Source organism: Patagioenas fasciata, chromosome 4, assembly GCF_037038585.1.
Source record: "Patagioenas fasciata isolate bPatFas1 chromosome 4, bPatFas1.hap1, whole genome shotgun sequence".
NCBI classification, from domain to species: Eukaryota; Metazoa; Chordata; class Aves; order Columbiformes; family Columbidae; genus Patagioenas; species Patagioenas fasciata.
Genome location: NC_092523.1, coordinates 42,661,094 through 42,683,086, shown reverse-complemented (window position 1 = coordinate 42,683,086; position 21,993 = coordinate 42,661,094). Strand labels below are relative to the sequence as shown.

Sequence of the window (21,993 nt, the reverse complement as noted above, 5' to 3'; positions counted from 1 at the left end):
TATGACGAGCTGCTGTGCAATAGAGGAGAAACTAGGCTTGAGTTTTCTTCCCGTAAGACTCAGTGATGACAAGTCATTTGAATGATTATGTGGCAGGTCAATTTTCCAAGAAAGGAAGAAAAGTGTGAGGATTGTAATATCCCTGCTGCTGTGTTGTTTATTTACCTAGTTTTATTGGATTTTCAGTATCAATGAAATTATTATGTGCATTTTGTCGATGTAGTGCAGGTATTCTTGAAATGCCAGTAGAGGGGTGACATAAAAAGAGACTGGCTATTGCATCTTCAGAATTTCGTAGTGGGTAAATATGGAAATAATGGGAGCTGTAACTGCTGTCGGTTTTTTTCACGTTAGGAATTGTAGTATAAGCAAAAACTGTTTTTTGGAGGCATACTGCTATTTTCATACTACTGAATTTGTAAGTCAAAGGGACTCGCATTTGTTTGTTTCCTGGAAGGTATTTGAAGCAGTGATAGCGTGGGTTAACCATGACAAAGATGTCAGGCAGGAGCTAATGGCACGCCTGATGGAGCATGTTCGGCTGCCTTTGCTTTCCCGCGAATATTTAGTTCAGGTAAGCAAAAAAGGAATACTAATTCTTCTGCATGTGAACATTCCAGTTTCTTTTTTTAATGCCAGATGGATAATTCTAAATTTAAACAGTGTAATGTAGTGTGTCACTGAAAGTAGAAATAACCAGTCACCGTTACACATGCACATGCACGCATGCACACACAGAGTCAAAGGAAGGATTGCCACGTAGCAGATATCCTGTATAAGTCATTTATCTGTTTGGCTGGCTACTTGTCATGCTACAATAGTGATTTGAATGATTTAATTAGCTAAGATCAGGTTAGGTTTCATTTTTAATACGATATTTAATACAACACTTTGTAAGTGAATTTTAAATTTCAGAATTTAATCTATTGTCTAAGTTATTTAGGACTTGCTGATAAAGGAAACAGTTCTTTAGCTGGTTTAGATATAATACATTTTTTCAACTTTTATAAGATCATTTGAATATTTAGGTGTTGGGTCAAATATTTAAGATTGAAAATACCAGTTCGCTATTAGCACGCGTTAGTAGGTATAGTAGAAGTCTGGTAGATGTTTATTTTAAAAATTCTGGGTTTGTGTTATTAATTTCTTCCACTTCATGTGGGTTGTTTTGTGTTTGTTTTGTTTTGCTTTTGTGGGTTTTCATGTTTTGTTTTGCTGTTGTGGTTTTTTATTGTTGTGAGGTTGTCTACTAGTTTGTTAAATTCTTTTCCCCACTCGCACCTTAGTGTGTTCTGTACTCTATAGTTGAAAAGTCAATAAATGTGCTTGATTGTGAGGAAATAATTTGCCTTGCCTAACTCTGTTTCTTCTACTCACTAATGAAGAGAACAAACTTTTTTTTGCAGTGACTGCATATTGCCATCACATAAATTCATGTCTAACTAGTTAAACTACAATCTAAAAAAAATCAGAGTAATCTGCATTTGTGTGATATAACACCGACTTTATTACATTTCAGATTATTTGTGTTTCACTTCCTTAACATGCTCAGACCTTGTTAAACTTTTATTAATAAACAGAGAGTTGAAGAAGAAATATTGGTTAAGAACAGCAGTGCTTGTAAAGATTACCTCATTGAAGCGATGAAGTATCACTTGCTGCCAACTGAGCAACGAGCATTGATGAAAAGCACTCGCACGAAACTGAGAACACCTGCTAGCCTTCCGAAAGTAAGACTGTTATTTTTCCAATGTACTTATTTCTTCAAACTCTATTTTAACTGATTTCATGAGGAGATGACCGTCACTTGGGGTATTCCCATAAAATTGTTTATCACAAAAATGTAACAAATGACTAGCTTTATACTCCATACTACTTGTGATATAGATGTTTTAGTCTCCCATCTTCAGCATTTGAGAAATGTAAGAAATATACAATTGTAGGCCTGGTGTTACAGCGGAAGTAAGCCTGTTTCTTTGAAACAACAAAATCCTAACAAAGACTGATGCTTCTGAGTGGGGGCATTTATTCATTTTTAGCTAAATATAGTCTTTTGCTCATTTTAGAAGAAGAAAATGGAACAAACATCTGTTATTATTTTATTCCCTATGAAATAAAGAAGTTTATCCTCGTAGAACTATTATGGCAACTGCAGTAATGGAACAGGAGGTTCCATTCAGCAGATTTAACACATTTCTGTCAAAGGAAATGTTCCATTGAACACCATAGATGTTGAGTTCTCATACTTGAGGTCAGAGTAGGATGTGAAGAATCAGCAGGATCCACCCCATTCATGGGAGGTCTATCTGGACTCTAATTGCTTCCTGGTTTTCTAGTTCAGATATTTCCTCTGGACACAATGGTTACAAATTGCATGTGTTTTTTAAAAAGAATTACTTTTGCCTGGTTTGCAAGATTCAAATTTCTTATTTTGGAGAAGCATCCTTTAATTATTTTTTGTACAGAAGCTTGTTTTATTTTATAACACTTTTTTGATCTCTCAGGTTCTCTTATATATGCAAATAATTTTTAAAAGATTGTCTCCCTTTTAGTTGATGATGGTAGTTGGAGGACAGGCACCAAAGGCAATTCGCAGTGTTGAATGCTATGATTTTAAAGAAGAACGCTGGCATCAGGTGGCTGAATTGCCTTCCAGAAGATGTAGAGCAGGTAAATGACACCCCGTTTTTGTTGCGGTTGGTAATGCTTCAGAATTAGGCGTCTGTATGAAGTATTGTATGTTCTTTCAAACAGTACTTAAGATATTTATCTGGAAAGTGCTAAGCCTTGACTTCAGTGATCATCCTTAAAATTCTAATTACTTGCTGATCTGGAACAATACAAGTTTGATAACTTGATCTTAAGTTGTGCTTCAATTTGTAATCTCTAGGAAAAACCTTTATTACCTCCCATAAATACAGAGGATAAATAAATTTAAATGTTACTGCATTATAACAATGAGTAATTTTACTATTAAAATACCCCATTATTATTAAATGGCATGAAAAATGTGAAGAAGTGACAAATCAATACCAAAAATGTGAAGATGTGATCTTAAAGCAACTGAGATACCTCAGCAAGAAGAAATTCAGCAAGCACGATATTTGGAAGTGTAAGCTATTAGTAACAAAAAGTGTCAGAGTTTCTAGTCCTTAATCTGAATGAAGCATGGCTCTAGGACACTGTCAAAACCCTGGTAGTGTAGCACTGTAAATTGTGTATCTGCATCCTTAGGACAGAATGGGATAAAATTAATTGACAAAGAGACTAAACCACTCATCTTTCCTCCCTGGTTCCCTGCTCTAGGAATGGTGTACATGGGAGGCATGGTTTATGCTGTTGGTGGTTTCAATGGTTCTTTGAGAGTTCGCACAGTAGATTCCTATGATCCGGTGAAGGACCAGTGGACAAGCGTTGCCAATATGCAAGACAGGAGAAGCACACTGGGAGCAGCTGTATTAAATGGCCTTCTTTATGCTGTGGGAGGATTTGATGGGAGTACAGGTATTTTTGCCTTTATACACTGCTGATTAGCTTTGACTAATCTTGACATAATCGTATCAAATTTGATTATCTCTTTCCTGGTAGCTGTGGTGGCACCAAGCATGAGGGCAGCCTGGTGTGGAATCTGCTTTAGTGGTCATGTCCTTCTACCTGAACAGTGGACTATTCACTCCTGTCAAAGAGTTTAGGCTCAGTGACTAGGGAAACTTTGACAAGTTCCCTTTCAGTATTCTTTTTGTAGTCAGAGTCCTTAACTTGTGGGGGACGTGAGCAGAAAAATTACCTTTTATCCTGTTTTCATATGAAATATCCCTCTCTGTTTTCACATAGTACTGTAAATAGGATTACAAACAGCTTTCTCTTACTTGTGGGAAGGCTTTGGACATACACTATTCATTCTGTTCACAGATATATCAAACCATTTAGGCAGAGAAGATCCTCTTCCTTAATAATGATTATTGAAGCTTATGTAGGAGAGCACATTGTGACTTAATTAAAAAGAAAGAAAAAAATCCAAGGAGTAATTTTTCAGAGTTGCACGAAAGCTTTTATTAATTTGCCCACTTTCAGACACAGAGAATGGGTTGACTGAAATTTGCTATCTAAAGGACATCAGTTGTGCCTTTTGCACAGTAATTAGCAGTCCTTAAAATTAAATAATTTGAATTATCAGATATGAAGAATTTTCCAGAAGGTAGACAGTATGTTGCACCTAGATTTATAGAGAAAATAATGTTGTATTGTCTTCATAGGTTTATCATCAGTTGAAGTTTACAACTTGAAGACTAATGAGTGGTTTCATGTAGCTCCAATGAACACAAGAAGAAGTAGTGTTGGTGTAGGTGTTGTTGGAGGTAAGTTGACAAATGATATTAAAAAGAATGGGGGAGGCAATGCAATTTTTTTTTTTCTCACTTCTGAAAACATACTTCAGATTTGTATTTTTGCTCAACCTTGTAATTCAAATGGTACAAACAATAGGTAATAATTCTACTTGGTTTTGACCAGCTTTTAGTATAGTTGTTTTAATTTTTTGCCAGAGCTTCACTTGTGCCTGAGGCCAACTGAGGAAAAGCTTGCTAAACGTGCATGCTCTAGGTTACCCATGCCAGCAAAGCTAAAGAGTCTGGTTACTGAAGCCATGACCTTATGAATTGTTTTTTAGTGCTGTAGCACTGCAGTGTTGTTAACTCTGTTATCTGTGGCTGACTGTGCTGGTTGCACACTGAGGATGATCTCACAGACAGTGCCAGGAAAAGTGTTGACTTGTGAGTCAGCTTGGTGGTGAACAGCCTGGATGTTGCTTTCACAATGCAGACCTGGGCTGGCTCGTGGGCCTTAAAACAGTTTTAGGTGTGTGTTTTAACTGCTGTTTCTGATCTGAAAATGCAGACTGTACAAGTAACTTTCCTCTGAACTTTCTAAGAAGCCTATTTGTGAGCTCCCAATGTTGGACATACTTGATTTAGCTTGCTTTTGAACAATTTTTAATTAAAATCAGGGTAAAATACCGTTGTATTTCAGCTAGGCAATTTAAAGTCTTTTGACTCACGTTGTTCTTGTTAGACACTGTCTGCCTTTACATCCTAAACTTGACAAGAACTATAGTGTATTATGTCAAACTAATTACAAAATAGAAACTCAGTAACTGATTGACAACAATGTACCTTCAGAGAATGATGACTTCTCTTCAACCTGTGTACCAGGATAGTCTGTGTGCATTAGAAATTGGTAGGTGTCTGTTGGTTGCCCTTTCTAGGCAAACTGTATGCTGTTGGTGGCTACGATGGGGCGTCACGTCAGTGCCTTAGTTCGGTAGAATGCTATGACGCCAATACAAATGAGTGGACCTATGTTGCAGAAATGAGCACTAGACGGAGTGGAGCAGGTGAGTGGTGAAGAAACAACTATCCTTGCAAAACTGAAGTTAATTTGTGGTTTTAAAATGTATCTAAAAACATCAAAGGTAAGCTGAAGTCTGCGTCTGATGGAATCTGTTAGTCTCAGATGGCTTATAAAATGCATGTTATAAATACAAAACTATCCAATATAGTAAGATTCAGTCTGTTAATAGTAAATCTCTTTCCTTGCTTTTTCATACTTTTCATTTTCCTCCTCTTCCCATAACTGTTTATGTTTTTAACATACAGACTAATATGCATGGATTGTGACAATTTAATGTCATTTAAATACTGAAGTGTCAAAATCTAGATGGCCAGGATGAAAACATGTCGTTTCTTCAAAGATGTCTTTGCCAGTGTAGGGCTGATTTTTCTGATGGCATTTTCAGGTTGACTTTACGTGTGAACTATGACTAGATTTCCACCTCTTTGGAGGACTTGTTCCACATTCTGATTCACTGCAGGAAGTTTTGTCCATGTTCATTCTTAAGTTTGTATTACTGGTTTCATCCTATTACTTCCACTTACGTACCCTTTGTTTCATCTTCAGTAATTCTTCTCATCACCTGGTGTTTACATCCTTTGGATATGTATAGGCTACTACATGTTATCCTTTCTTATTGTTTAGCCAAGGTATATCCATTTATTTCTTTATAAACTTTAAAATCTCTTTTTCTTTTTTCTTTTTTTTTTTTTGTGGATTTTTTTCCTTCTTGAGATTCTGAGTATGTATATCTCTCTTTAAAGACATCAAAAGTACCTGTGGTATTTGCTTTTGTTTAATGAAATGATGCCTCCACAGCTCCAAATTGACTTTAGCATTTTCATTATCTATTTATATTATGGACTCAAATCTCATTTGCTGTTTACTGTCCTGTATTTGTCTTTTGGTATTTCAGGTTTTCTCAGCTCGCAGAAGTTGTTTTATTTCTCTAGATCTGTTCCCATGGACTTTTTCAAGTCAAATTACATGATATTATATCTCTACATTTATTTTTTTAGTTGTTTAAGTAACTTTTTGTCAGGTACTCAATGGTGCTTTTTAGCAACATGCTTCAAATACCTAGTGGTGATTGCATTAATGTGCTTAATAATTGGAAGAGTTGTTGCTACAAATAAAACTGGATGGACTTCTAGTGTGCTCAGTAGATGATTAATAGTTATCCCAACTTTACATCTTGCCTTCCATTATTCTTTATTAACTCTGAACAGTTTTTAATCCGTGTAATGATGTTTAAATTAAGTCCAAATTATTTCAAAAGAAATATATAAAAGTATTAAAATAATTACTATAAGTAAGATATTTATTTTGGGATACTTCCTTTATACCTTCACAAAATCAGGAAGTTGATATGTCTCTTATTGCTAAAAGCAGTGTTTTATTTCTAAACTAAAACTGTGACGTGAATAAAGAAACATGATACTCTGTACCTTGAGAAAATGTTGTCTTGTGAAACTTCTAGTTAGTCTGTGCATCTTGGAAGTAAATTCTGGATTAAAAACTGGCCAGAGTTGCCTACTCCGGTCTAATATTGGCAAGTTTTGAGGATAACTTTTATATAAAATGGGCAATTACAAGTATTATTATAAGGACAAAAGTGTTGGTTGTGACAAAGTTTCATTTTGCAATCTGCCTTCACAGCCATTTTACCTCGGCTTTTTTTTTTTTTTTTTACTATTCTGGTTTATCGTTGTGCTCGTAGCCTATTTAAACTCTATATATTTTCAGATTTTTAAAAAAATATTGAATTACTTCTGCAACTCTGAAATTTAGTGCCTTAGATACACTAACTGCTGGGACCTTTCTGCCCCTCTCCTCCCTCTCCTTGTCCCAGAGTTCAGGACCGTGTTTGTTTACTCAACTCTCTGCTGCCTTTTACCTTGCCCTCTGATGAAAAAAAGATTGGAGAGGAAAAGTAAATATTGCCAGTTATTTCAGATTCATATAATGGAGTTAAATAACCAACATCCTTCTGTGCCACTCTGTTAAATACATGGAAAATTACATTTGTGCCTGGGGAAGGAATGGGTGGTAATGTGAAAATCCTGACTACTGATTGAGCTTGGCTGTAGTGGCCAAATATCCCAAACCACCAGAATTGTTTCAACTGGTGATCAGTCCCGGTGGTGGTATGGGTCCTAACTAAAGAGAATTTTGTTCCTGTGTTAAACCTTTGATCTCTGGTCATCTTAAGGAACGTAAGCCCATCTCTTCTGTTCCCACTGCTTCAGCTTCATTCAAAAACTTCAGAGGTTAACCTTCAGTTACTCTTCTTTAGTACAAATCTCAGTTCATCAATATGGGGACAGATCTGTTTCCAGCCACATACTGGGATAAGGAACTTCAGTTCCAGATATAGGCCATTTGGGAGGGATGAGAGATATAAGACAGGGTCCTGAAAAATGGGCAGGAAAGAAAATTTAACAAAGAAAGGAGAACTCAGAAGACGACAACAAGAGGATACAGACGGAAGGAACAAGAAATAAGGTAGGACATGGAAAATGGGTGTGGGATTGAGGGAAAATGAAGCACCAAAGAGGAATGAAGGATATGATTAAAAATGAGGAGCTATCAAAGAAAAAATGGCGATGTGGCAGAGAGAAAGCTCCACACACTGAATAGAAAGGTTGGTAACTATACAGAAGGCCTGGGTGGGGAGGCTTTATATCACAGCACATATTTAAACTAAAAATCTTAGCTCTTCTTCTAGCTCTGTGATGTTTAATGCTACAAAAGATGAATGTCATATTATCCTGTCTGATAAAGTGTGATCAGAGCGGGAGAAAGAAAAGCTGTCACACTATACTGTGACATGATAGCTAGAAATAATAGTAATAAAATGAATTAAATTAACTGGGAAGGATATGGGGAAATGTTAGTAGTGAATATCACCGAAAAAGCACTAGATAGCATGATTTATAAAGCAGTGTCCTATTAAGAAGCCATTTTTCAGTCTTGCAGTACCAATGAACTCTTCCATGTTTCTTCCCGTTTTTCCTTCTATTATGAAAACGTGTCTTTTTAAAAAGAAAATGTAATTATTTCAGGAGGAGTCATTTCTGTCCCCATATAGGAATGGCTCTTACATACAATATCAGTGATATGTTTTCAAAGCTATTTCAGCTGGCTATTAAGGTCTTGGAGTTCTTTTTTTTTTAACCCAGCATTTCTTTGTCTCTGAACGACTTAACTGGTCTTTTGCATTCAAGCTCTGCCCTTTCCATGGAACCCTTTAAGAACTATGGTTGCAAATCTGTATCTCAGCTTTGAGTTTCAAATCTTAAATGTGACATATACTAGATTTCCCAATGTACTTCCATAGTCGTGTTTTTTCGATTGTCTTTATGGTCCATCATTCACAAATTTTAATGCAAAAAACTACCCCTGCATTTCTGAACATCTATTATGTTTTGGTTCTAATAGTGCTTTATAAAGTTGAGGAATAAATAAACAGACCTTCCTTTCTGTTTACCCTATTACCATCTTTCTAATATGTGCAGCCCCATTAGCAAGTAGATATAGACTAGCTTAATTTCTTCCTTCATCCCAAGCTTACAGATTGATAACATCTTGTTGTAAAGGAGACCCTTTAATATCCTTTTGAATATTTTGATAACTGAAGCTTGGTTCAAGGAAGCTTGGTGTTCTCCAAATCTTGGAGGAGGAATGTGCTCACTCTGTTTACTTTTGTTTTATAAATGTTTGCCAGGTATTCCAATACCTAAGTGGAAACATCCCTGTTGTATAATGTCTGTCCATTCAGCTTTTATGCTCTGTACCACACAGTTTTTACTTTCTAAAAATTCACTTACGCTTTATCATCTTGTCAAATTTCTGTTATGCTGGCTGAGCACACTGTCTCATTTACTGTCACTTCTAATTAGTCCTAGATTTCAACAGTCTTCATTTTCCTGCACATCATTTTTTGTCCAAAATTTTCTAAATCTTCTGTTGCAGAACAGCTTTGTTCTTTGTGTGCTGCAATACGGTTGATGAGCAAACAAGATACTTTATCAGTGCCTTACTGTGGTTACTGTCTTTTTGCTTTAATTAATGCATCCTGACCCAAATGTTTTCTGAAATAGTTCTTAACACTGAGTGGATGAAGGATTTATGTTAGTGGACATAATATTTACTGTTTCTCCTTTGTATCAGTCGAAGCATTCTCTGGTTAATTTTGGGTATTTTCATATGTTTGCAGGTGTTGGTGTGTTAAACAATTTATTGTATGCAGTAGGTGGTCATGATGGTCCTTTGGTAAGAAAAAGTGTTGAAGTGTTTGATCCTGTGGCCAGTACGTGGAAGCAGGTTGCAGACATGAACATGTGCAGAAGGAATGCAGGTATACACTACAATTACTTCAACATAGTGGTAAGATCATTTAGTGTAAATGGCATGTTCCTGCATTTCTGCTGCTTTCATGAATGTCACAGAATAGAAAACATGCTTTTATGGGGTGAGAAAGCCTGTTGCTAATCTTCATATTGGTTTCCCGTCTCTTTTTAGGTGTTTGTGCTGTAAATGGTCTCTTGTATGTAGTTGGAGGAGATGATGGTTCCTGTAATTTATCAACAGTGGAATATTATAATCCAACAACTGATAAATGGACCGTTGTGTCATCTTGTATGAGTACAGGAAGGAGCTATGCAGGTAATGTGTATATAGATACTTTTTAACAGTCTTTACAGTACAACAGCTACAAAATTTGACAAATCATCCACACAAAGTCCTGTCTAAGGTAAAACCTAAGATACTGGAACAGGTCTGAAGAATCTGATGGCATGTTTTGAATTATGACTTAAAACAATTATTCACTACAAGGAAAAAAAAATGGTATTAAACTGTACTGAAAAGGGGTTTAGCATGTAAGTGAATGATGATGATGATTCTGGCAGGACCAGACCTTTTTTTTAACAAGGGATTTGTGTCTCAGTCTACAGAGATCCATTTGGTACTTGATATTTAGAAAACAAGAGCTGTTTCAGGTATCTTTTCCTCCAATAATTGGAATTTCTCAAAGGAGTTATTAAGTGAATGTTAAGGACATGCTTAACTTACAATAAACTTCAGTAATGGCAAATTTTTTCATGTCACAGAAACTTTCAGAACTTTGCACTGACTCAGACAACTTTCAGAGAGAAGTTAGGGAAAATATGGACACTGATGTTGGTACAATTTTTTGATGTTATGCTAGTTGCAAGGTATTATAATAATACTTGATTTTAATATTCTTGAATTTCTTTGAAATACTACCTAAAGATTTATGCCTTTTTTTTTTCCTCACTCTAGGCGTTACAGTTATTGACAAACCATTATGATCAATAAAGGGATTTTCAACTTGATTATGCACTAGAAGCAGTCTTCAACAAGTGTATTTGAAGTGACTGAGTCTCTAAGCACTTCTCTACTTGTAGCTGCACCTTGAGTCACAGTGGGAGATGTGACTGTCTACTATTACAGATGACAGATGATGAAGATTACTCTAGGCAGAAGCAATGTGTAGGATTATCCTGCAGTTGAGCAGAAGCTGATTGAATTTTTGAAGTTTAGTGGACCATTTCTTTTTTATAGCAAAGTCTTAAAAAAAAAAAAAGCGCCACTTTCATAAGGACCGACTTAGGTCAGTCATGACTGAGAAATGGATTGTCAGTGAAGAATGGTGTGTATTCTGGTGAAAGTAAATTTTTGTCTTATTTTTTCCAGAGACTAATAAATATATTTAAAGAAATGAACTGTCAGTCTTCATAGTAGGTATTGAATCCCACCTCAGTAATTCAAGCTGGCATGGGGTAAATTTGTTTCCTTTTATAAAACTTTTGTTACATAAATATAATATGTGCATATGTTTGTGTGAGCATAAGTTGCTTTCTATTGAAATTCTTCAAAACCTGATTTTACTATTTATAATTTGGCACAGTACTTTGAATATGCCAGTACTATGTTGTAAAACAGAGTTGTATTTTTTGATATGTAATAATGGTTAACACTACTAATTCCCACTGAAGGAGGTCAGAGATGGTATAACAGTTCTTGAACAGGTGTAATTTCAAGATCTTTTTAATAAAAATGTTGTCTGCACTTACGATTTTTTTTTTCTGTTAAATTTGGGTCACATTTAGATGTTACTGCTTTCTTATCTTTTTATCCAAAAGGTGATTTGGCATGAAAATAACTGAAAATTTATAATGAATGTACAAAATTGTGTTGAACTTGCATGGTACTAAGGCCTATTTATGCGTGTAACCTTAGCTTCTATTAGCTAATATCTGAGTATACTGTACATGGCCATGCTTACAAAGCAGCTCATTTTTATTCATTCTTGGATGGCCTCCTTTTAACATTACCAAAGTTATTGTCATATTTGAGACATTTTCTTCAAATAAAAGTTTGTATATTGTTTCCTAATGGCAACAAGTCGCTTAAAACTTGTGTTTCTCAATACAAGTCTCAAACCAAATAATCTTCTTGACATTGCTGGTTTTGTGGGTTGTTTGTTTGTTTGTTTTGTTTTTTAATTATTTTTATTTTTAATTGTTAAAAATTGGAGGCCCGGGAGAGACAGAGGATGCTGTTCTCTAAATCTGCATGCAAGGAACTGGAAAAAAATTGTTAAGGTTTAGGAACTTGCCATGTAAATATCACTGGTTTGCTTCAGGTTTGTTTCTGAAAGGTTTGGTTTTCAGTTAAGATAGCGGCCACTTTTAAGTTCCAATGAAACTATTTGAGCTGTGGAATTAGTATGACAGTTAAGAATAGCAAAGATTTTTTGCCAGGTGCTGAAATTAAATGGATGATTGTACTTTTACCGTTGGTATTGTACCATGCATCATGTGTTTGGAATAGTGGGTTTCACTAGAAACATTTTATTTGAATTGTACATTTGTATTATTTGTAGAATTTTACCTGCGTGATACCAAACTCAGTGGGGTTCTGGTCCATCATATTTCGCTGTATATTCCCTTGTATGTCAATTTTTTTGTTTGTTTGTTTTTTTAATTTAAGGCAGGAAGCCCGTGTGAGCTGCGTGGCCGAGGATGCGGGCACAGGCCGCTCCTCCCTGAGAAATGGGGAGGATGGTGAGTCAGAGCGCTGCCCCGCCGTGCAGCGCTGCTCAGGTGAAAGAGCAGCTACCGCTGTAAACGAAACGTCGGGAGCGCCGCGGCTGGAGGTAGGGGGCACTGGGGGCTCCTCTCTAGACTGGATTCTCGGCAGCTTCTGCAGCCGCTCACGCCCGGATCCGGCCGTGTGGAGACAGGCGGCAGGTACTGCGACGGGGGCTCCGGGGAGCGGCTCCGCAGATACGCCCCGGCCGAAGAGCCGCGCCCGCCGCCGCCTCACCCCGCCCCCCTCTGCCCACCTGAGGTCCCGGTCTCTTCATCACGTCTTTGACGTCACCCGGCCTCCCTCCCGCTTCATTGGCCGCACGCTGAGGTCTCACTATCCTCACTCCACCCCTTCAGCCAATCGGTGCGCTGGAGCCGCAGCTCCGTCCCGGCCCCCCGCACTCCTGACTCTCGGCCGCTGCCGCCAGCCAATGAGCGCCGCGCCGGGGATTGCTGCGCGGCCAATGGGAGGGCGCACTTGAAGAGTCGGCGATCGCGGCAGTTGTTATTGCTGCGACGGGCGCTGGTGCTGCAGGTGCTGCTGGTGCTGTTTCTGCGAGGGGCCGCCGCTGTCACCTAGGTGAGGGGCGCCCGGGGCCACTGGGCAGGGGGAGGGCGGTGGGTCGGTCGGTTGCGGCCTGACGCGGGGGTGCCGGTGCCGTCGCCGGGGTGCGGGCGCCCGGCCGGCTGCGCGGCTCCTCCGGTGGCGCCTCCGCGCCGTGCGGCGCGGCCCTGCGCCACCCCGCGTCCCGCCGCGCCGAGGGCCGGCTGTGCGCGGCCGGGCGGCTCCCCCGGGATGGGCATTCCTCTCGTCACCGTCATCGTCTGGTGCGTTGGCGGCGTCTGCCCACTGACGGCCTGTGCCACGGTGACTCTGCTTCCTCACAGGGTCCCGGCGGGACGCACGAGCCCGATCCCCGCGGCTTGCCGGCTGCCTGTCCGGAAGGGTGAGTAGCCTTGCGTGGCCATCGGTTCAGGAGCTCGGGCTGTAAGCTGCCTTGGTATCTGCTCTGATGTATTTATCGTTGTTAAAATGGTATCTGCTCTGATGTATTTGCTGGTAATAAGTAATAGTAGCATCCTGATGCTATTGCTAAGAAAGAAAAATGGTAGTTAATGTTGTTGGATATTGAGCTTGATGCATTGTTTATAGAATCATAGAATCGTTTCAGTTGGAAGAGGCCCTCAGGATCATCCAGTCCAGCCATAGCCTAACCTAACTCTAGCATTAAACCATGTCCCTAAGGTCTTCATCTAAATGCCTTTTAAGCACCTCCAGTGATGGTGACTCCACCACTTCCGTGGGCAGCCTGTTCCAATGCCTGACAACCCTTTATTTGAAGAATTTTTTCCTATTTTCCAATCTAAACCTCTCCTGGCTCAACTTCAGACCATTTCCTCTTGTCCTATCGCTTGCTACTTGGGAGAAGAGACCAACAGCTTCCATGCTACAACCTCCTTTCAGGTAGTTGTTTACGTTAGACTTAGTCTGTGTGTATTGACTAGGGACTAACGAACGTCTTCTGGCCTGTGAACTGTGCAGATGTTTTAGAGTGGAAGATGGACCTGTTGGAGGGGGTCCAAAGGAGGGTCACAAAAATGATCAGAGGGCACATTGCCTATGGGGAGAGCCTGTGAGAGTTGGGGTTGTTTAACCTGGAGAAGGTGAGGGCCCCTAACTGCGGCGTTTCAGTATATGAAAGGGTGCTTTATAAGAAAGATGGAGAGAGACTTTTTGCCAGGGCCTGTAGCAACAAGACGAGGGGCAATGGTTTTAAACTGAAAAGGGGTAGGTTTAGGTTAGAGGTAAGGACAACACTTTCTCCAGTGAGGGCAGTAAGACACTGGAACAGGCTGCACAGAGAAGCTGTGGATACCTCACATCTGGAAGAGTTCAAGGCCAGGTTGGATATTGAGCAACCTGCTCTAGTGACCAGGGCAGGGGGGTGGACTAAATGAGCTTTAAAGGTCCCGTCTGGAACCAACAAGGAGCCTACTCCGTGGAAATCGCAGAAGTTCTGGGCACCTGCAAGAATGCTGCCTGTATGCTTTGGGGAGCTATGATGAAAACTCCCTTACTTATGAAAAGGTAGATTGCCTCAAGCCAGCTGCAGTTTAAAGGCAGACTGCTGTGTTGATGTAATTTGCATGCATTCTGGCTCATGACTATGAGAAGAATGAGACTGGGATATCATGGTTAATTTAATTTCTAAATCTGGTTTGAACCCTTCTGTACTCTTTTAGTACAGAATATAATTATCCTGCAAAAAATTTGAAATAATAGTTGGGTAATAATTAATATTTCTTTATCTTTCTGCTCCCTTAAACTAATCTCAAAATTTGAGAGCTCATTGCCTTCCCTGTTTTTACCTTAGTTGTTACCTAGTTTTAAAGTAATGTTTTTTGTTTGAAGATTAACCACTGTTTTGTTTTGCTTTTCTCAAAATTTTCAGGTTACTTATAGACAACTGTAGAAGAACTGTAATTGTGATGCTTTATGTTTGAGCAATGGCAGTGAACGACAGTGTTAGTATTTTGAACTCTGCCTATCTGGCGGTGGAATATATAGACTCTTTTTTGCCTGACAATCCTTTGCAACAACCATTTAAAAATGCCTGGAATTACATGCTGGATAACTACACAAAGTTCCAGATTGCGACTTGGGGATCACTTATAGTTCATGAACTTTCATACTTCTTGCTCTGTGTACCTGGATTTGTCTTTCAGTTTATACCATACATGCAAAAGTATAAAATTCAGCAGGTAAGATGAAGTTGTCAACTATGCACTTCCTGATATGTCTTTGAAAGTGTGAAGTATTTCTGAGGGAGCGTATCCTTTTAACCATGGTAGTATAAAGAGAGAAGGTGTGTCAGTCACCATGTTAGCAAAGTTAAATTTTCTCCATGTAAGCTTATATGTCAGCAGGGGAAGGTATAGTAGAATCACATCATCTGGTGGTAGAGGTGTGTCTTAGTATTATGAAAGAATTAAATGATGTGCTTATTTAATAGCAGTTGTCTCAAATTATCTAAATGCACACCCTCTTGAAGGGATTTTCAAGTATTTTAGTAATAGAGACATTCTAGTGTGGACTGCACACTCCTAATTGTTAGCAAAGCCACATCCAGTATCTAAAGATTATTGTTTTCCACCAGTTCCTCGTAATATGAATTAAAAATCAATAATATCAGCCTCTGAAATTATTACAGTCAATGGTAAAACGTCTTCCTGCAAAAACTGGACGTTTTCAAGACAAGTATTTCTTCACAAGCTTGTATCTTCGGCTTCTCTTTGTATTATTTTAGCTACGGAAATGCATTATGTTATTTTAGCTGTGGATATGCAAACTTAGATTTGTCTTAAACTGTTGAATAGGAAATATTCCTGCTAATTGCAAACACTGAAATAACAAGAATAGTTTGGGGCGACTGGCAAAGACAACCTCTTTTAAGAGAGACTTTAAATTTTACAGAAAGTTAGCTTAGAAAAACAAGAGGTTTTGATGAAACTGAATCCAATCCCATGTAATTTCCGTTGTCTGAGTTAGTTTTTATGATAGGAGGGTCTGCTGTCTGTCTTCCAAAGGGAAATAAAACTACCTCTGAAGTAATTTCTACTGCACTTTATGTGCAATTGAAGTTTGTAACACAACTGATGGTTTTTGCTTCTTCTTAGGATAAACCAGAAACCTGGGAAAAACAGTGGAAGTGTTTCAAAACACTCCTCTTCAATCACTTTTTTATTCAGTTTCCTCTGATTTGTGGCACCTATTACTTCACAGAGTATTTTAACATTCCATATGGATGGGAAGAGATGCCTAGATGGTAGGTAGATTTTTCTCTTATGATGATGCTGAGTTACATATAGTCAGAGGTAGAATATTTTACAAATAGTGTCATCAGCTCTAGTACACAGTAATTTTAGGCGATATAAATGTTGTTAATCTTGCTTCTGTTGATGCTTAACTGCTATTGGAGTTAAGTAGAGGGTTCTTTTTTTTTTTTTTTTAATTGGCCCAAATTGTTTTGATGCTTGGAATAGGGGGGGATTAGAAGGGAGTTTGTGTAAGTGAAGCAAGATTCATGGTGGAATGGGTTAAATATTGGACTTTCTGGAGGTTTTTTATTTAACATTTTTTGATTTGTCCTAAGTGTCTCTTTCCTCCATCTTGTTTTATATCATAGCAACAGTGTGTTCCTCAAAGGGGAGAATGTACTACCTGCTTCACATTCACCTTTCTTACACTGAACTGATAGAATTTTAAACAAAACTGAATGAGTTATAAATGCTTTTTTGTCTTGTGGGGTTTTTTTGGGGTTTTGTTGTTGTTGTTGTTGTTCTTGTTTGTTTGGGATTTTTGTTTGGGTTTGTTTTGTTTGGTTTTTTTTCTCCTGTTCTTTACAACAGCAGTTCATGTTTCTTAGAGATTTATTTTCTATCTGGTTTAGATAGCTGATGCACTTCCGTGTTTTTATATCTACATCATGTACTGTCTACAGATGTTCTTTATAGAGTGTAATATTGAAATGACTGTTTGTTATACTATGTGCTGATTCACTTCAGTATGTTGACAGATGAACTGATAGGCACAAGGACTAATGTGCTTGGCAATTAATATTTTTAGTAAGTTAAAAGGGTCATGTCAATGCACTGTTATTCAATCAATAATATATATAAACATTTCCCACCCTTACTAACCTATAACCATTTTATCTTTCAAGATTATGTGTCTGCTAACATATTCTATAACTAATAGCTCATCTTCTTTTTAAAGGTATGTTCTGGTTGCCCAGTGCTTTGGATGTGCAGTGATTGAGGATGCCTGGCACTATTTCCTACATAGATTGCTGCATCACAAGAGAATATACAAGTATATCCATAAGGTTCACCATGAATTTATTGTATGTATTCCTTGATTTATTTTTTTTTTTTTTAGTAATTTTTAGTAGGTGTGGTTTCAGACAACTTATTTAAAGGTCTTATTTGAAAGACTCAAGAATTTTGCATCCCTCTGACTGTGGAACAGATATCTTTTCTTGAGCTTTTTGTCAAGAACAGTTAGCCATTTTGTTTCTGAAAACACCTCCAGTAATTTTATTTTGTTTAATGGGAATGAAAGGTGGCACTCAACTCTGACTGTTGATCGTATCTGTTGAGCTAAGTGTAAGCAAGGTTTTAAAAGTGTGTTACGTGCTTGATTGCTAGAGGAGGCGGAAATTGTGGGTTTCTGGTTTTGATTGTTCATGAGTTGTCTGCCATGTAGGGTGTTATCCAGAGCATACCAGTCATTGACCACGATCCAGACAGGAGGCTCCTGCACAGCCTGGGTGTGTGCATCATATGTACGGGATATATGATTCGAGGAAGGTTTATAGCTTTGGATGTAGGTGTCCGAAAGTAGTGTATCCAGTTGTGTGATAGTTTATTATTATTGTAAGTGATAATAGAATAATAATCAATATATACTTCATTATATTATTATTATATAATTTTTTTATTATTATATTATTATTACAAGAGTGTAGTGCAATACAGAGATATTTTGGGTGGTTCTGCATTTAGTGGTGTTGGAGCTGACATTGAGCAGGAGGCAATGAGCCATGCCTGACTGGAGGTGGCACTGCTCTGCACCAGGTAGGGCCCAGCATTGCTTACACTATATATCTGATAGCAGTGTTTAGCTGGATGTGTCTGGATCACAGAGGTCAGCGCTACTGGGTTTTTGTCTGCTGCTGTGTTTCAGTGTATAACCCATAGGGTGCTTGAGGTGAACTGCAAGCTACTGGGTCAGGGGTGGTTTATACAGGTTGCAATAATAGAGAAGCTTGGTATTGATTGATGTATTCATATGTACGTACATCAGCAGCAGCTGCTGTTTTCCTCTTGCTCTTGGCAGCCCCTCAGGCCTTTAGCAGGAGCAGCTTCTGGCCATTATTCATGAGTGGTTAGTTCACACAGAAGTGCCCTGTAGGCTAACGGCTGTTTCACTAAAAACTTTCTGTGATAATAAAAGGTGATGATTTTAAAATCACCTTTTTGTCAAAGTGGACTTTTTTCTTTTTTTTTCTCCTGATAGCCAAACTTATAACCTTGAGCATTAGGTTAATTTTTTTAATTATTATTAGCTTTCTATAGTGGTCTACTTCTGAAAACTCTCCATGGAATTTATTTTTTTTGTAAACCAAATGTAGGAATGACTGGGGGGTTGTGTGTTTGCATTAAAATATATATATATATACTCATATAAAGAAAAAAAGATGTTTTATTTCAATCTCATAATATTTGAACAGTTTATATTAAAACTGTCAAAGATGAGGAGAGCTTTTAAATTATTTTTAAAATAAATTTCTAAGTGAATCCTGACTCTGAGAATATTTTGGCTTCTTTCTTTCTTCTGCTTCCAAGACTGGATGTCTAGCAAAGCTGATAGGAGCTTCCCAAACTTTTTTAATATTCCTGAAATAATGAGTAATGGTAAGCTGAAATAGAAGTTTTCAACTTTTCAATTAGTAGTGAAGTGTTTGGAATCACTAATGGAATGATAATCCTTATGACCCTGGAATAGTGTTTTCTGTCTTACCAATGAGGAGCTGAACACCCATGTTAAGGCCTGTGCTCAGTCAGATGATTTCCCTTACCCACAACATCCTTCCGTTTGTCCTGTTGTAGTCTTGCTGGGTATTGGGAAAGGGGGAGAACCACAAAATGGTGATTCTGCCTTGGGAATATAGAAAATCAAAAATGGTGACTGTTTTCCTACCTGTTATCTTTTTCTAGTCTCCATTTGGAATGCAAGCAGAATATGCACATCCTCTGGAAACGCTTATCCTTGGAGCTGGCTTTTTTATTGGAATTGTTGTTTTCTGTAACCATGTGATTCTTCTGTGGGCATGGGTGATAGGTCGCTTGATGGAAACCATTGATGTACACAGGTGAAATCCGTAGTGTTTTTTAATAATTTTCTCTTCTCCCTAAGTCTGTCTTAAACTTAGCTGTTTTCACTGAGTTTCGCTGTTTATTTTGCCACTGAAATGCTTTTATGCATCTTACAAAGAATGACACAATCGGAACAGTTACGTTGTCTTCTGTTTTGAGGTAGTGTTACTGGCAGATGTTGCTGATTAAAAGAGCATAGACAATAGCTAGAGCATCTCAAGGAGGGTTTCAGAAGCTTAGTGGCTCATTAGGATGTCTGGCTCTTGATAGGTGGTGTGCAAGTGACCTTATGCATATTAGAACACCACAAATCAATTACAAAAAATGACATTCCAGCTAAGAGTTCTTTTTGTTTAATGATTTGTCAGCCAGTTTTCCTGGGCAAGAGAAACTTTAAGCTATGCTGCCACTGACTGTCTTTTAAATAAATAAATAAATCATTTTTATTTATTTATGGTAGATAGTATAGAAAGGGCAAGACTTCTTGTCTCTGTACTATAACTGACTTCGTTCAAATTTGGCTCTGAAATGCTAGTGCAAAACCCAGTAAGCTGCACATGAATGAGCTTTTCTTTCCTGTGTTCAAGAGGAAGGGGAAAGTCAGAGTTCGTTTTTAAATGCTAGTATTACACTTGACCTTGTATCTGTAAATATATTATGAAGCACGTAGTGTCTTAATGCAAGCTGAGTGTCAAGCGTTTTAGTGGAACAGGTGCTACTAACCAAGTCATCATACACATCATTGCTGGTTTAGTTATATATTGGTTGTAGACTGACAAGTGTATATTGTGACATATCATAAAGTAAATTATGCAAAATACGAATCTCCTTTGATGAATATCGTTTCAGTTTGTTGTCCACACGAAGTCTTTTTAACAAATTACCTTTCACTCTCGCCACTAGGTGGTGGTAAGATGCTTTCCAGTACTACTGAGCAAATCTGTCTAAAGCAATCTGTTCTGGTTTTAATATTACTTTACTTGTAACTTTTGGGTTTGAAACATTTGAAGAACTTGTAGTAAGCTGGAAATAACAGTAGAAATACTACAATTGTAGCTGTTTGAGAAGCTGAGCTGACATTCATAGCTTGACCCTAAAAGATAGCATTATTTCTTGTTCCTTCCTAAAGTCACTCTTGAGTCAATCAAAGCTCTTAAGCCAGCAGGAAGTTGGCCACTGTGGGTTTTTTGTTGTTGTTGTGGGTTATTTTGTGTGTGTATTTTTGTTGTTGTTTGGTTGGGTTTTTGTTAGTTTGTTTTGGTTTTGTTTGGGATTTTTGGGGGGCAGTGGTGGTTGTTTGTTTTTTTAGGTCACTTGCTTAAATTTTTTTGAGTTGCCTAATAAACTGAGCTGAGAAGGTCAGCAAGTGCCAAAGCCATTGTGGGATAGTTTACAGAAGCATTTGGCTAGGAGAGGTGTCTTGTTTTTCTATTAAGCCAGTGTTACAGCGATTACCTCAGGGCCTTATAATACCAAAAAACCCACTTTTTATTTTATAAAAACAAGAAGTTAGTGTCTATTTGTTGTGGTTTATACCCAGGAAAAATTCTTACTGTAATTGTTTTTCTTTTTTTCTCCTCCCATGTAGTGGTTATGATGTTCCACTGAACCCTCTTCATTTGGTGCCTTTTTATGCTGGGACCCGTTTTCATGATTTCCATCACATGAACTTTATTGGCAATTATGCTTCAACCTTCACATGGTGGGACAGACTCTTCGGTACAGACTCTCAATTCATTGCCTATCAAGAAAAAGAGAAGAAGCAAAAACTCATGACAAAGAAGAAGGCTAACTAATTTTCCAGTGTAAAAACTCTGATGCTTATGCTGTTAGTCAATTTTTGCTTTTCTGTAAAGCAAAATAGTGATTGGATGTTAAGCATAAATCTTGTTCCTTGGCTACTAAGTGGTAGGGAAAAACAGCTAATTACACTGCAGTATCTCCCTAATGGGAATACTTTCTATTTTCTACATAAGTACTGCATATTTTTTAACTACAGATTCAAAGATGGTGCAAAAACCAGAGATCGAGTTCTGTCTATCAATTTTTTTTTGAGAAAAAATATTGCAATTTTATCTTTAATGTTGCCCACCTTTGATCCAGGTAGAATTATATATGTACAATGAAACTGGAGTTAGTTTTTTTAAAATATATATTCTTAAATTTGTAATATGAAATAACACAGTAAGAGGTATCAGCACTGTTTTATTTAAATATTGGATAAAAGTTGCTTAAAACCAAAACATCTGTTAATAGGAAGCTTGGGCAGGCCGTTTGCACACTGAATAATGCAAACTGTTAATAACAGAATATCTGGCTAAACATGAGTTAGAGACATTCCTGATCTAGATTTATTATGTTATTTTAGATTACAGGTAAAAAGAATAGAAATTTTTATTTGAAGAAACTTGCTGCTCTTTTGAAGTTGGTCTGTCAGTGTTCTTAGCATTTACATTACATTTTCCTCTGTGTGTTGTAATTTGCTGAACTGACTTGTTGCTATATTTGCACTTGTGACTGATGAAATAAATGTGATTTGATTTGA

The 21,993-nt window shown here is 37.8% G+C and overlaps 2 protein-coding genes across 5 annotated transcripts in view; both read left to right on the top strand.

The window, feature by feature from the left end:
- KLHL2 (kelch like family member 2) overlaps positions 1 to 11,484 on the top strand; it is a 56,658-nt gene extending 45,174 nt beyond the window's left edge. For all 4 annotated transcript variants that reach the window (XM_071807730.1, XM_065836202.2, XM_065836203.2 and 1 more), the window contains 9 exons: positions 458 to 574; positions 1,581 to 1,730; positions 2,553 to 2,670; positions 3,307 to 3,504; positions 4,257 to 4,358; positions 5,264 to 5,392; positions 9,608 to 9,748; positions 9,913 to 10,056; positions 10,696 to 11,484. In XM_071807730.1, the coding sequence (XP_071663831.1) occupies positions 458 to 574; positions 1,581 to 1,730; positions 2,553 to 2,670; positions 3,307 to 3,504; positions 4,257 to 4,358; positions 5,264 to 5,392; positions 9,608 to 9,748; positions 9,913 to 10,056; positions 10,696 to 10,724 (1,128 nt within the window). In that variant the 3' untranslated portion in view covers positions 10,725 to 11,484. The remainder of the gene's footprint in view (positions 1 to 457; positions 575 to 1,580; positions 1,731 to 2,552; positions 2,671 to 3,306; positions 3,505 to 4,256; positions 4,359 to 5,263; positions 5,393 to 9,607; positions 9,749 to 9,912; positions 10,057 to 10,695) is intronic.
- A 1,452-nt stretch (positions 11,485 to 12,936) lies between these two features.
- On the top strand, positions 12,937 to 21,993 carry MSMO1 (methylsterol monooxygenase 1). Its single transcript, XM_065837818.2, has 7 exons — positions 12,937 to 13,089; positions 13,398 to 13,456; positions 14,963 to 15,272; positions 16,188 to 16,336; positions 17,287 to 17,413; positions 19,290 to 19,444; positions 21,037 to 21,993. The coding sequence occupies exons 3-7, from the start codon at positions 15,018 to 15,020 to the stop codon at positions 21,242 to 21,244; spliced, it is 894 nt and encodes a 297-aa protein (XP_065693890.2). The 5' UTR covers positions 12,937 to 13,089; positions 13,398 to 13,456; positions 14,963 to 15,017; the 3' UTR covers positions 21,245 to 21,993.